We start from the raw sequence: 13,734 nt of genomic DNA on the forward strand, positions 1-13,734 counted from the left end.
TTACTTCTTTATATTATTTTTGTGATCGTAACAAAACATTAAATATATGTAAAATGGTGGTTTATTTATCCACCCCAAGTACGTATAACTTTTAGCAAGATATTTTTGAAGTTATACTTCTTTAGGCGCGTTATGAAAAATTGATGAGAGTGAAATTTTAAGATGCGCGCGCACTGTTACACAAAATTATCAGAATGAAGTTGCCCACGGAAGATGGTACGGCATTGGACATAATTTAAAAACTAATGTAATTTATGTTACACTTAATGTAAGAGAATAATAATAAATATTTATTTATTTAATTTTTCAAATGTAAACTGAACTTTATTGACTATAATGACTCCTTTTCCAGTCTTTGATTATTTAATTGTAATTAATTATTTGCTTGCAATCAAAAACTATTTTTAATAATGCCGAAAGAAGTATAACTTCTTACGCGCGTACATAAGTACACGCACCCTTTTTTTTGTTGAATGCTTATAAGTAGTGAGACGATTACGTCTTCTTCGATTTCTGAAGACGACAAGATGATGTATGTATGAGTATAGTCATAATATAAGGTTTTTACTATTTTTAGTTGCACCTTTGTTAAGGTGCAATGATTTGTTTAATTCATTTTATTCCTGAGGTCGTAGGTTTGATCCCCGGCTGTCCACCAATGTACTTTCTTTCTTTGTGCGCATTTGACATTAGCTCGAACGGTTAAGGAAAACATCGTGAGGAAACCAGCTTGCCTTAGACCCAAAAAAGTCGAGGGCGTGCGTCAGGTACAGAAGACTGATCACCAACTTGCCTATTACATTAAAACAAATGATCATGAAACAGATACAGAAATCTGAGGCTTAGATTTTAATTATGATACTGGGTAAACACAACAACACAAAAAGTCAACGTCGATGGACCAAAATTACTTTGATTTGTACAATACGTGTTAGAATTGATTTACATCTTGAGGTAAACATTAAATGACTCGAAAATTGGTCTTGATTTCGAATGTAAATTATATAATAATATGACATTACTAACAAAAGACAATATATTATCATAGCTTAAAAACGTCGAAGGCATCGTGCCAGCATCTTCAGTTACCAACAATACGCTAGCCTATATTCCATATAGCCTTCCAATTTTTTTCTAGTCTGTACATTGTGGTGGCTATATTATATCCGTCAATTAGAAATACCTGTGGCAGTGTGGCTATATGTCATGTCAACGTGAGGGTGAAACTGAAATGTATAGTTGTTTAGTGAATACTTAATTGTAAATCAAGTTTACTGGAAGCCGACATTATCTTTAAGTTACAAATACACTGTGTATACATAAATGAACGTTTTGTAATATAATTGTTAATAATTATATGAAATGGCTCTTTATTGTGCAAGTATGTATTCTTTTGAAGCTGTACGCCCCGGCATTAATGAAGCTTGGTTTCTTATATCAAGATAATTTCGCTACATATTAAGTGATTTGTATTTTAATGAAATCTTACACTTAGACACTAATTTTCTCTGTCTAATATGTCACCTAATATTTTTTTTTTAACACAATAAAAATATAACCTATTTCTTGTAGTCTCAAATGAAGTACCCGAAGTTCCTGTTGTGTCTCCGTCATCGGGCGCGGTTTTTGAGAGGCGTATCATAGAAAAGTATATAATTGAAAATGGTGTAGATCCAATTAGTGGCAAAGAATTAAGTGTAGAAGACCTAATTGAAATCAAAAGTAAGTACTACCAAATCTGGTTTTCTATACAGCACAGATGTAGCAAGTGTTAGGATACTTGCTATATAAATAGAGTCAATTTTGTCAAAAATTCTCAGGATATTCTGTCAGTCTCTTTCATGCAGTGTCGGATTATAGAGTACTGACTAAGATCCTCTATAGTCCGGATTTTTTTTGCAAATAATAATAATAAAGCATAATTATTCAAGAATTTGTTTTGTTTACAACCTATTTTGAGTTTATATTTTTTAAACTATGTTAGTAACAGTTATTGAAGCCTTGACCCCATCCGGGTATATGCCTCTTCCATCTCATTTCAAACCTGTCTATCCTTTGCTTTCTCTAGCCAGTTTGTGCCTGCCACTTTGGCAATGTCGTCCATCCACCTCATTTTTGGTCTGCCCCGATGTCTGTTTCCTGGGGGGCCTCTCCATTTTGTGATTTTGAGTGTCCAGCTTTGGTCTGGGATCCTGGCTACATGTCCTGCCCATCGCTATTTCACTTTTAGAGCATGTTTGAGAATGTCTGTAACATTCGTCCTTTCCCTAATGGTTTTGCTGCTAACTTTATGTATCCTCCTTAGCATACTCCTTTTTGCAAATATCAATATAGCAAATAGATGCAATGATAAGATTCCTTACAGATGTTATACCCTGATCTTAAATATCTTATCTATACAAATGTCATAAATTGTAGATCAGCCAACGCCGAATTCACTTACTAAACTACTGATAGATTAATTACAATTTCAACGAACTAAATATCAAATCTTTCTTTAATTGTCATTTGCTTCTGGGCTTATGAGAACATTACTAGGTATTTATATGTAATACACAATTAGTAAATAGTAATCTATAAATGCACACTAGGCCCCACCACCATCACAAGTAGACAAAACTCAAAGTCAGACTAAGCAATCAACATTAAAACAATGCTTAAGTGTTGAGCATAATAGGGATGGAACATACATGTTGTGACCAATCATTCATTATCTACATTAGCAAAGATTGTCCAAAAATATTAAATCACTGTTTATGTGAAAAAAAGCATAAGTGAATCTGTATCTGTGAAAATCAGAAGATCATATTAAAAAATCCTATACAAGATAAAAAAGCAAAACAACTTCCAAAGTTCATACATTTAAATTTTTTTGTAGTGGTAGAAGGTATAAATGCATATTATATACTCCCAATAACTGGGCCATGTGATAACTCTAATATTTACAAAATAGCATACTAATAAATACACTAAAGGATTGTTTTTTGTACATTTGTGTGTCATAAAATTTTATGTTAGTAAGTGAAGATAAATTAATAAGTCAGGTTATCTACATTTATCCAGGTTTACAATTACTTCATTATTACAAAATTTTTATGTCCTAATATATGCACTCATGAACTTGATATCTCTTTTGCCCTGTTAGCTCCACCTATAGTGAAACCAAAACCTCCAAGTGCTACATCTATCCCTGCAACACTTAAAAGCATGCAGGATGAATGGGATGCCCTGATGCTACACACATTTACCCAGAGGCAGCAACTTCAGACAGCTAGACAGGTACTATTCTCGGCGCATAACTTATGCAAGATTTTGTATGATATGAATAAAAGTTCCCTTTGTACTATGAAGCAATTCTTGGTCAACTCATGAATCTAGCTAATTTAATCTGTGGTTTATGTATAACATAATTTTCACTTGTTTTACAGTTAATATGTAAATAAATTTATTATATGGAGTAAATATAATCTTTAAATCAGTCCGGTAGTTTTTGATTTTATTTATACAGAAAGTTCATATAATTGAAAACTAAATAATTTAACTTTCATAAGGTATTACTAGTTTTAAATCTTTTAATGTAAGTTATTATTAAAAATTTTTTGATTAAGATTTACTTTCTTTATTGTTTAGGAACTTAGCCATGCCTTATATCAACATGATGCTGCTTGCCGGGTAATCGCTAGGTTGACTAAAGAAGTAACAGCTGCAAGGGAGGCTCTAGCTACACTCAAGCCCCAAGCTGGTATTGTTGCACCGCAGCCCACCCATGCCGTAAGAAAGATTTATCTTACTTTGTACAATTTTTATGTATTAATATATACAGAAGTATTATTTAAAAATGTAATTTTTCAGGCTGAAGCGGCGGCTGGGCCCGGGGGGGCAGTGGCCATCGGTATGTCTGCGGAAGTGGTTTCTCGGCTGCAGGAGCGAGCCACGGCCCTCACGCAAGAAAGGAAGAGACGTGGTCGGACCGTTCCAGAGGGACTCGTCACGCCCGAACAGATTCGATCATTCCTCACTCTTGCATCACATCCTGTAGGTTTATTGTATATTATATTCAATTTACTTCCTTCATTAGGAGTTTAATAGTATTTCAATTGCTATGGAAAAATAAAGAATGTTCAGAGCGGGATGTTTTAAAGCTTACATATTAAGTTCTCAGATATTTAGCAACATGTGAATTTGCAGGGTCTGCACTCCGCCAGTGTGCCTGGTATTTTGGCCTTGGACATCAACCCTTCAGACCACAGCCGCATATTGACTGGTGGAAATGACCGCAATGCTACAGTCTTTAATAAAGATACGGAGCAGGTATGATCAAGCTACATCAATTATTTATTCATCAAATATAAACACCATTGTATAATAAATGCGTAAATTCGGTCGCAGCGTGATGGGATACATTTTAATTCTAACGAGTAGTTCCCAAATAGTGGATGAACTAACCAGTGTCCTCCTGGTTGTGTTACAGGTTGTGGCTATACTGAAGGGTCACACGAAGAAGGTGACTAAGGTGATCTACCATCCGGATGAAGACACGGTCATCACCGCATCACCAGATCACACTATCCGCGTCTGGAATGTACCTACGTATGTATCTACTATTAAATAATAAAAAAGTGCGTGCGGACAAAGTACACATTTTAAATTTAAAAATAGAATTTCTATAAGGTAATTCACCCTTCTCATCGGTCTCTCCCTTTTCTTTGACAAAAACGCTGCATATCTTCGTGACGTTCCGTAAAAATATTACCCTCATGCGCCTAAAGAAGTTTCACTTTCGCTAGATCGCAGACCACAGTACTCCTCCGGTCCCACGAGGGCCCGGTGACCGGGCTGTCGCTACATCCCACCGGAGACTACGTCCTGTCCACGTCCACCGATCAGCACTGGGCTTTCTCGGACATCCGCACCGGTGCTCTGCTCACTAAGGTATCGTGCAATTTGCTATTTCATTCTTTATCAATCGACAGTTGCTTACTTTTTTAATACTCCCGCCGCCTCGGCCGGCCTGTATCGCGCAAATCTGTAATATCTTTGATAATATTCATTTAAATCATATGCTGTAAAGGGCCATATAGATCTATACTAAATCAACAATGTATTTAAGGTATGTATTTAATTTGATAAGGATTAATGCTGTATTGGTTAAAAACGCTACGAAAGTTAGCCATTATTTGTCGTAAAAAGTACATGACAAAAAAATTGTATTGCTCGATATCCATAAGAGATAGACATATCCCATCGCGGAGTTTTCTGTAGACCTTTTCAATGTGTACAATACTTAGTACATTATTTTGATAAATCTCGCCTGCGTTTGCAATGTAAGCGAAATTTTTTTAATTATTTACGACATCACATTAGAAACCTCAAAAATAACAGTATTTCTCCACTAATAGATGTTATTATACATATAAACCTTCCTCTTCAATCAACGTATTGAAATATCCGCATCGAAATCCGTTGCGTAGTTTTAAAGATTTAAGCATACATAGGGATATAGGGACAGAGAAAGCGACTTTGTTTTATACTATCTAGTGATAAAAACCTAAATAACTTCAGGTGAGCGACTCGTCCGGCGTAAGCCTCACCACGGCTCAGTTCCATCCCGACGGGCTGATCTTCGGAACCGGGACGGAAAACTCTCAGGTGAAGATCTGGGACTTAAAAGAGCAGAGCAACGTAGCGAACTTCCCCGGTCACGTGGGACCCGTCACATCGATATCCTTCTCCGAGAACGGGTACTACCTGGCCACGGCCGCCGAGGATTCCTGCGTCAAGCTCTGGGATCTGAGGAAACTTAAGAACTTCAAGACTATTCAGTTGGAAGAGGGATACGCCATTAAGGTACCATTTCGACCATATTATTCCTAGACTTTGACACTGATAAACCACTTTACACTGTTATTATTCTTGTAGGAGTTGTGCTTCGACGGCAGCGGCACGTATCTGGGCGTGGCCGGGACCGACGTCCGCGTCTACTTGTGTCGTCAGTGGCAGGAGCTCAAGGTACGTACTGATGTGTTACGAAAAGAGATCCGAACCATTAATATCACGTGTTCAGTTCACACACTCATAAACGGGAACCCTGTAAGGTCGGCAACCCACTTGATAGCCCCCGGCGTTGCAGATGTCCATGGGCGGTGGTCCCATAAATAATAAATTAATGTGTAGGTATTCAACGAGCACACTGCGTCGGCGACGGGCCTGCGGTTCGGTCACCACGCCCACTATTTGGCCTCCACTAGCATGGACCGCACCCTCAAGATTTACGGCATAGAGTGAGGGCATACGGAGTGAATGTATTCAGTCCAATATTATTTCACCGGTACAGATGATTTCGTTTACGTCTTTAAAGTCACTTTCTCTATTGAAATGTTAGTTCTAATATTGCCTTTTAAATAGCCCAGTAATTTGGTTCATTTGAGACACTTCTTCACTTAGACTGTCTAATAAGAAACCTTGAAAAGATTGACGAATTTATGTTCTTCAATTAATATTTAGTAATGTAAGTAAGGTAGATATTAAAATAATTATATTGAAATAAAATGAGTGATTCCAGTTTTCCTTTTCTTTCTGAAAAATTAATATAATAAAAATCACCAAACTCTCAATAAAACTTTATTACAATTCGCAAAGTGAACACTATATACAAGTATGTCATTAATTCTACGCGAAATGAATAACATTAAATGCAATAATGAAACGAGTAATAGTTTAAATGAGTTTTTATGCTGCAATTAACCTTAGACTTAAAATAATATTAGGCGTCAACTAACCCACCACAATACAATAAATAAAATTTTATTCAAGTGATAATAATATGGCTTTTATGAGCTTATTATTTAAATACGTTGATTTGCAGTGAAGTTTTAAAAGGCCAGTAGTGACAATGTCAACGCCGGCCTTTTAGAATATGCCATTAAGTAACACCAATACCTTATTTTGTCCTAGTACAATATTAAGCTCACAAATACATAAATTGATTGCATCCATCGACATTAGCGTCACCTTCACTGCAATAACCGGTTACACTTAAAACCATAGTCAATTAAAAACAATATTGAATATAAAGTCAAAGAAATTATCATCGACCTACCCTGATAATTTACTATAGCCTTAATATCTAAAGTATTGAAGAAAAAAAATAAGATAATAAGTAGGATTTCCGCTTTTCACGGAAGCTATAAGGTTTTTGTGGATAAGTTTCAAGGTAAATGACCAAAACGCTTAAGGCAAATCTAAAACAAGTTTTCCATTTGTATCTCTAAAATTTATTTATTTACAGAATAAAATTATGCCCAATTATGTACAAATGAAATATATCACCCGGATTGTGAAGCTTCAGTTTCTAATCTAATAGTCTTACAGATTTCCAAAGAAATGCGTTTTTTACCTCATTCTGGCGAATTAAATTATCACTTGTCTTAATTACCTAAAAACTTTCATCATTTTTCGATGAGATTTGTTTTAACTGATCTGAGAGGAAAAGGATGAAGATTTCTTACTAAATTTGTATGGAATACGAAGAGTAAGAATACAAGAGTACATAAGAACTATGTAGTAGTATTTTTATATATGTATATTGAACAAACTTATAATTTAGTTGAAGTAGATATGTTAAATTATGCGAACATGTTTAACGCAAACTAATTAAGGAAACTTATGATTTCACCCAAAAAACATTAAAAAGGCAATATTTCAATTTAAAAAATTAAATTTATTTATATTGAAATTTCTATTTTTATTCATAACAATATAGAATATTTTTATATCAGCAAATAGTGCACCAATGTACGTTTTGGTGCCGCTTGCTTATCACTATATGTTTTTAAATATTCATCAAATGCCTAAGGTCAAACGACAAGGCTTTAAACTCTTCAAAATATTAAATAAAATTAACTTAGGCAAACACGGCTACTGGCTGTAGATTTCAATAATATTTTGAACTATATTACTTTATATATATTCTAGAATTAATAAAAATATGGGTGATTTGAATAATCTGGTAAATAAATACTTGAATGTTGTGGTTTAGTGTCTCTACTTGTTTCTTGTAACTTCAATAACTCCAATTGATGGAGAAGGGAATAAATGAAGTCTTAAATATTATGGTGAAACCAAATAGCTCCAAAAGTTGGTACAAAGAACTGTGTATGTCGAACAAACTTAGCCCAAAGGTAGATAGATGGCTTTCATTGATTTCTAGATGTTATATTTCTACCAGCAGGTAGAATAAATAAGCGTGCACCGTAATAATATACTTCCGGATGGTTTGTCGTAGATAAATTGAACTTTTCATGAATGAGTAAAGGAGTCAGTCGTGTAGCACCATGGGGAGGCTGGCGTAGCCCCCGGCCTTCACTTCCCTGCACGCCCCCTCGGGTCATGCGAAAATCAGCCACAGAACAAAAAGGATCGCCACCCATAAGAATATCTTCGATAGAAACTGCTCCTCTTCATATTGCGCAGTGCCCCGAGGTGCTGTTAATAGAGTTACTTATAAAATAAACAGCCAAATGAAAGAACAGGCTGGGTGCTAGGCGATGTATGTAGAGATAATAAGACTGCATGTATTAGTAGAGACTGCATTATTGGAGTTTAATCTTCAAATATTTTGAGTGACCACAACAATGATTAAATTATTCTGAGCTCAGGTTTATAAGAAAAACAACTTTGTTATTCATTAACTATGATAATGAAATGGAATAGTAATTAAAACACATCATGCTCCTGATCTCCAGCAGTCAGAGGAAACTTAGTTGAGAATTGACTGTTTCAACTTAAAAAATTTAGTTTCCTAAAAAATTAACAAGTAAATATATCTTGTAAAACATAATTGAAATTTTACTTTAGCTACAGACGGGGGCATTGGCCCTGCTATACATTAAACACTAGTTACAGTTGAGTGAACTCAATATTGTTTATTTTTCAGTAAGGCTTCTGACGTTTTTCAAGGGCATATGTTCAGCTGCAAAAATATTCACATAGCTAGCAAATATTAATAAGTAACATCTATAAAAAGAATAATAATATAGCCTTTATATTCCGAAACTCTGATCTGTGATCTTTAATATATTTTCACTACAATATATCTTGGAGTTTGGTGTGCCTCTTGGCAAAAGCCTCTTCTAACACTTTCCACTGTTCTCTATCCTTTGCGACTCTTCTCCAGTTCATCCTCCCATCTTTTGCGTTGTCGGCTTCTTCTTCATTTACTGTCTCTAGGGTACCATCAGTCTATATTTTGCTCCATATTTCATGGGGGCTTCGTAGCATATGACCCGTCCATCTCCATTTCATTTGGTCTACCTTAGTGAGAATGTCTGTCACACCTATTCTAGCTCTTATGTCCGTCTATTCTTCTTTAATCTCTTAGGTGGATCTTTAATGTCAGTTGGAGAGATAATTTGCCCTAGATAAATGTACTATTCAACATATTCGAGAGGTTGGTTTAATAAACACTTTTTTTCATATGGGATTGAATTTGATAGTAGCTTTGTTTTGCTTGTGTTCATTTGCAGGTTGACATTCTCACTTTCTTTATTTAAGTCTTGTATAATTTCTTCAAGTTTGTGAGGGTTCTCTTTGAACAATACAAAGTCGCCTGCAAATTGGAGATGATGTAATTTTTCCTGTCTATATTTAGTCCATTCCATTCTAGTTTTCGGAACAAGTACAGCAGAAAATAGCTTGGGAGACATGGGCTCCTTGTCTGAAACCTTTTTTGATTTTCAATGTCTTTCCGAGTGTATCCATTTGTATTCTTGCATTGCAGTAAGCATATATTTTTTTTAATGATGTTTATATAATTAAATTAACTCCTTGGTTTTCTAAGCTTCGGTGCAATCTATGAAAGCCATATACACTGTTTTGTTATATTCACTATACTTTTCTATAATTTGTTTGACTATGTGTATATGATCTATTGTTGCAATGTTTTTCCTAAATCTAGCCTGCATAAAGTTCTTTCAACAGAAAAGGCAACATCTATAGCAAAATGTTATAAATAAGCTGAACTAACAAGGAAAGAGTTTTGTGAATAGTCTAACTCACCAGGACTAGGCCTTGGGTCTCCAAAATTGAATGTTGATGTAAATACCCCAAACGGGAAGGCTCCAATTCCAAAGGACATGTGAAATCCTTCCCCAAAGCTAAAGCCTGGGAATCCACTATTATTCTCAGGTTCTGTCCTTTGCCCTGCTGGACGGGGAGGGACCTAAATAAATACAAGTCCTTTAATATGGAATGTAGTTTTTATAACTCGATGAAAAGCACAGAGTAGTAATAATAATAATAACTAGAATAGGCGTTCATGATTCAACATCAACTTTTTCTGATATTTCAAGTAATGATTATTAACACTATGCTAAAATTTACTTAAGGCCATATTTACTTACACAATATGCTCATTGCCATCGAAAAGGTAAACAAACTAAGAACCTGCTTAGAAGAGATTATATTAGTACAAACACAAACCTTATTTCTTGGATCCTCTTGCTTGGTATTACCTCGTCCATACAGTGGTATGACTTTATCTCGGCTGATAGCTGCTTTGCAGACGGGACATACTTGTCGGCTTGGTCTAGTTTCTAGCCACTGATGCAGACATGGCCAACTGATAAAATGATGATGTAAATTACCACAAAGATTTGGTTCTCTAAGACCATGACTTGCAAATATGCTCTATTAATCTATGAAAAATGATGGAAGCTTTGAGTCTTTATAAAAAAACTTTTATTTATCTTTTGATAAAAATAAATAAAAATTATTAAAGTTAAATGATTTTGCTACTAAGTCTTTTTAATAATTTTATAGTTTAAGTAAAATTTCAAGAATATTAAACAATACATCTGTGATGGTTAATTTTTATTAATACTTTGATAAAAAATAAATTAAATAGACCAAGAACATACCAGAAGAGATGTCCGCACATACTAACTACAGCATCTCTAGCCGTGTCAAGACAGATGTTACATTCTAACATTCGTTCATCGCGTTTCTCTTCCTCTCCGCCAGCATCACCTCCCGGAGCCGAAGGACTGGGTTTTGCTTCACTTGTTTCTGCCATTGTAGACCAACAGAGCGCACCTTTTTAATATTATTACGTCACAAAAACATCGATTCCACAAGTTCCCAACTTATCGCAATCACAACACAGTAAGTGACCTCTAAATATGTCGCAGTCTGTTCTACGATGATATTTTTATACACGATTGATTGAAAAATAAATAGGGCTTAAATTAACGCACTTAAACACATATGTTTGATTTTTGTTATTATATTAGAAAAACCTAATTTTAAACTTGATAAATTTCCCTTATCATTCACACAACGAGTCAATTCGTGACTGATCCATGAACATGATTCTAATTTACATAAAAATCTATGGTAAGGTGAGAATCGAAATCTGTCAGCTGTCATAACTTAGCATCTCACTCACTCATTTTGTGCGTTTTCCAATTACAGAGCATTTTGCGACTCAGTGCCGCACAATGCCGCATAATGCTGAAGCTTAATTGGAACGTGAATTAGTTTTCAAATGCATCAGCAGAGTGCGCTAAGTTAGTGTTGACAAAAAAATGGTCTGAATAGAGTTAGCAACCTCATTAATGTATAAATAATGTGGTAAACAATAATAATTGGTTGAAAACTTTTTACGCTTAATTTAATAATCAAATTATTTCATTAACATTTTTTTACTGAAATAAGAGAAAACATTTAAAGAATATAAGGTTTTAACAAGCCAAAATAACAGTAAAATATTTAGTTTCATGTAAGAAGTTTACATCATTTACGTTTTGAGTAATATTTTTTAATGATTTCTAAAAAAATTATATACTTTTTCAAAACCATTGCAATTTTTTCTAAAGTATAATCCTGTAAAGTAAATTTGTTTACAGATCAGAATTTTAAAATAAAATTGTATTCATATTTTAAATGTGGAATATAAAAAAAGTAACTATTTATACCTTCATCCATACTAATATTTATTTTTTTTAGCAGTTTGAAATAACTTTAATTATTTTCAAAATCTACGACGAAACGAAAGCCTTACAAATTTTTCAACAATAAATAATATTTACTAACGAAAATTTCGATAAATGCGAACTTAAAGAAAAATACTGGTCAATTTTCTGTCACTGTGTTGGTATTGTTTGCGAGAAGCACGCGAGAGCATTCGTTTTGAGAGTGCTCAATTGTGCGAAGCGTTGCTGTAGTTGGAACACTCAACGTTGAGCATTATGCCGCAAAATGCGCTCTAGTGCTGTAATTGGAAAACGCACTTTGGTTTTCTTTTCGTATGGAATCTCGCTGTTGGCCTTAAGGGTCTTTTCAGCTCAGTTCGGCCTGTTTTAGCGAGCGTAGCTCGGCCGGAATGGGCATTTTCCTGCGACTAGTGTAAACTGTAAGGGCGCGTCCTCACTCCCGCGAGGCTCGAACTTCGGCTTGGGCCGTCGCGGGGTGGTCAATCGCCTGGAGGGCAGGAAGGAAGCTCACTGGAGTGAGCGAAGTAAAAGTCCACGCCTTACCCGGTGAAGGCGGTTTTTTACACTAATCTGAATCTGATTTTGAATTTGCTTTGCTGTCGGCTTCTTTTAATTTGTTGTTAGCTATCATAACTGGATCATCCAGTACAATGCCAGGTTTGCTTGGGACAGCAACACTAACGCTTTCCTTGCGGGTTCCAATCAAGCGCCTGCTTGGGGATATGATTGGACTCTCTTCGAAGTGTATGGCCTATCCATTTTCACTTGCGTCGCTTGATCTGCTGGCTAATTTTCAGCGCTTGGCAGCGCTCCCAAAGTTGGTCCTTAGAGATCTTCTCGGGCCAGTTGATACCCAGAATACGGTGAAAACAACGGTTGACGAAGACTTGAAGTTGGTTCGAGATGTCTTTAGTGACCTTCCACGTTTCACACCCTTAGAGCAGCACAGATTTGACGTTGGATCCGAATTTTTTCCGCATTTCTTTCTTTTTTTTGTGACTCAGCAGACATAGGTCATCGGCATATAAATCCAAATCTTCTATGGTGGAGATGTGTCTTGCGGGGTACCAGACATGGACAATTGTCCATGTCCACGCAGAATTCTGCGGGATGAAAGGTTTCCTCAAAGTGCCCATGCCAGCGTCGTAGTTACCGTAAGGTGGTCAAATTGGTTTTTCGTAAAGCTATCAGGTGAGTACCATGTGTAATTATGTATATCTTTATGGATGAATAGTGTCCCACCGATGGTCAGGCAAAACTCTATAAAACGTTTACTATTCTAGTTTCGTGCTCCAAGTTTCGTGTTTGCTCATGTTACGCTCACAGTTGGTGTTTTTGCTTCCAACCTTTGCGTTAAAGCTCCCCATGACGATCACAATATCTTGTTTCTTAATACCTTAAAGTGTGGCATTTAGTGCGTTGTAAAAGTCATCCTTGGTGTCCTCCGCAGACGTGTTGGTGAGACAGTAACACTGCACAATGGAGATCTTAAGGCTCTTGAGTTGAAACGGGCCCAAATGATTCGGACTGAGATCAGTTTCCAGTCCAAAAGACTTCTCTTTGCGGAGTCTGAAGCGACGCCTTATTCAATCGGTCGTCATCCTTATTTTCTTTCCCGGAATATAGAAGAGTTCGGCCTTTGGACGTTCTCAGTACACCAACCACTTCGTTTAAACCAAGTATTTGCAGATTGTATCTAAGCATTTCTGCTTCTTACATTCCAAAAAGCAATTCGTGTCCGTGA

At 35.8% G+C, this 13,734-nt stretch overlaps 2 protein-coding genes across 2 annotated transcripts; one reads left to right on the top strand and one right to left on the bottom strand.

Annotated features, from left to right (window-relative positions):
• The first annotated feature begins 1,183 nt into the window (after positions 1–1,183).
• Positions 1,184–6,561, top strand: LOC125049470 (pre-mRNA-processing factor 19). The gene is made up of 11 exons (XM_047648786.1): positions 1,184–1,381; positions 1,573–1,722; positions 3,146–3,279; positions 3,631–3,771; positions 3,853–4,035; positions 4,189–4,311; positions 4,472–4,590; positions 4,788–4,932; positions 5,563–5,847; positions 5,920–6,009; positions 6,175–6,561. Exons 1-11 carry the CDS (start codon positions 1,363–1,365, stop codon positions 6,283–6,285), a joined length of 1,500 nt encoding a protein of 499 aa, XP_047504742.1. The 5' UTR covers positions 1,184–1,362; the 3' UTR covers positions 6,286–6,561.
• A 1,509-nt stretch (positions 6,562–8,070) lies between these two features.
• On the bottom strand, positions 8,071–11,372 carry LOC125049492 (E3 ubiquitin-protein ligase RNF185-like). The gene is made up of 4 exons (XM_047648829.1): positions 10,917–11,372; positions 10,480–10,618; positions 10,057–10,219; positions 8,071–8,484 (listed from the first exon to the last, which is right to left on the bottom strand). The coding sequence occupies exons 1-4, from the start codon at positions 11,069–11,071 to the stop codon at positions 8,387–8,389; spliced, it is 555 nt and encodes a 184-aa protein (XP_047504785.1). The 5' UTR covers positions 11,072–11,372; the 3' UTR covers positions 8,071–8,386.
• Between the last annotated feature and the right edge of the window lie 2,362 nt (positions 11,373–13,734).

The sequence above is a fragment of the Pieris napi genome, chromosome 5, assembly GCF_905475465.1.
Source record: "Pieris napi chromosome 5, ilPieNapi1.2, whole genome shotgun sequence".
Classification (NCBI taxonomy): Eukaryota; Metazoa; Arthropoda; class Insecta; order Lepidoptera; family Pieridae; genus Pieris; species Pieris napi.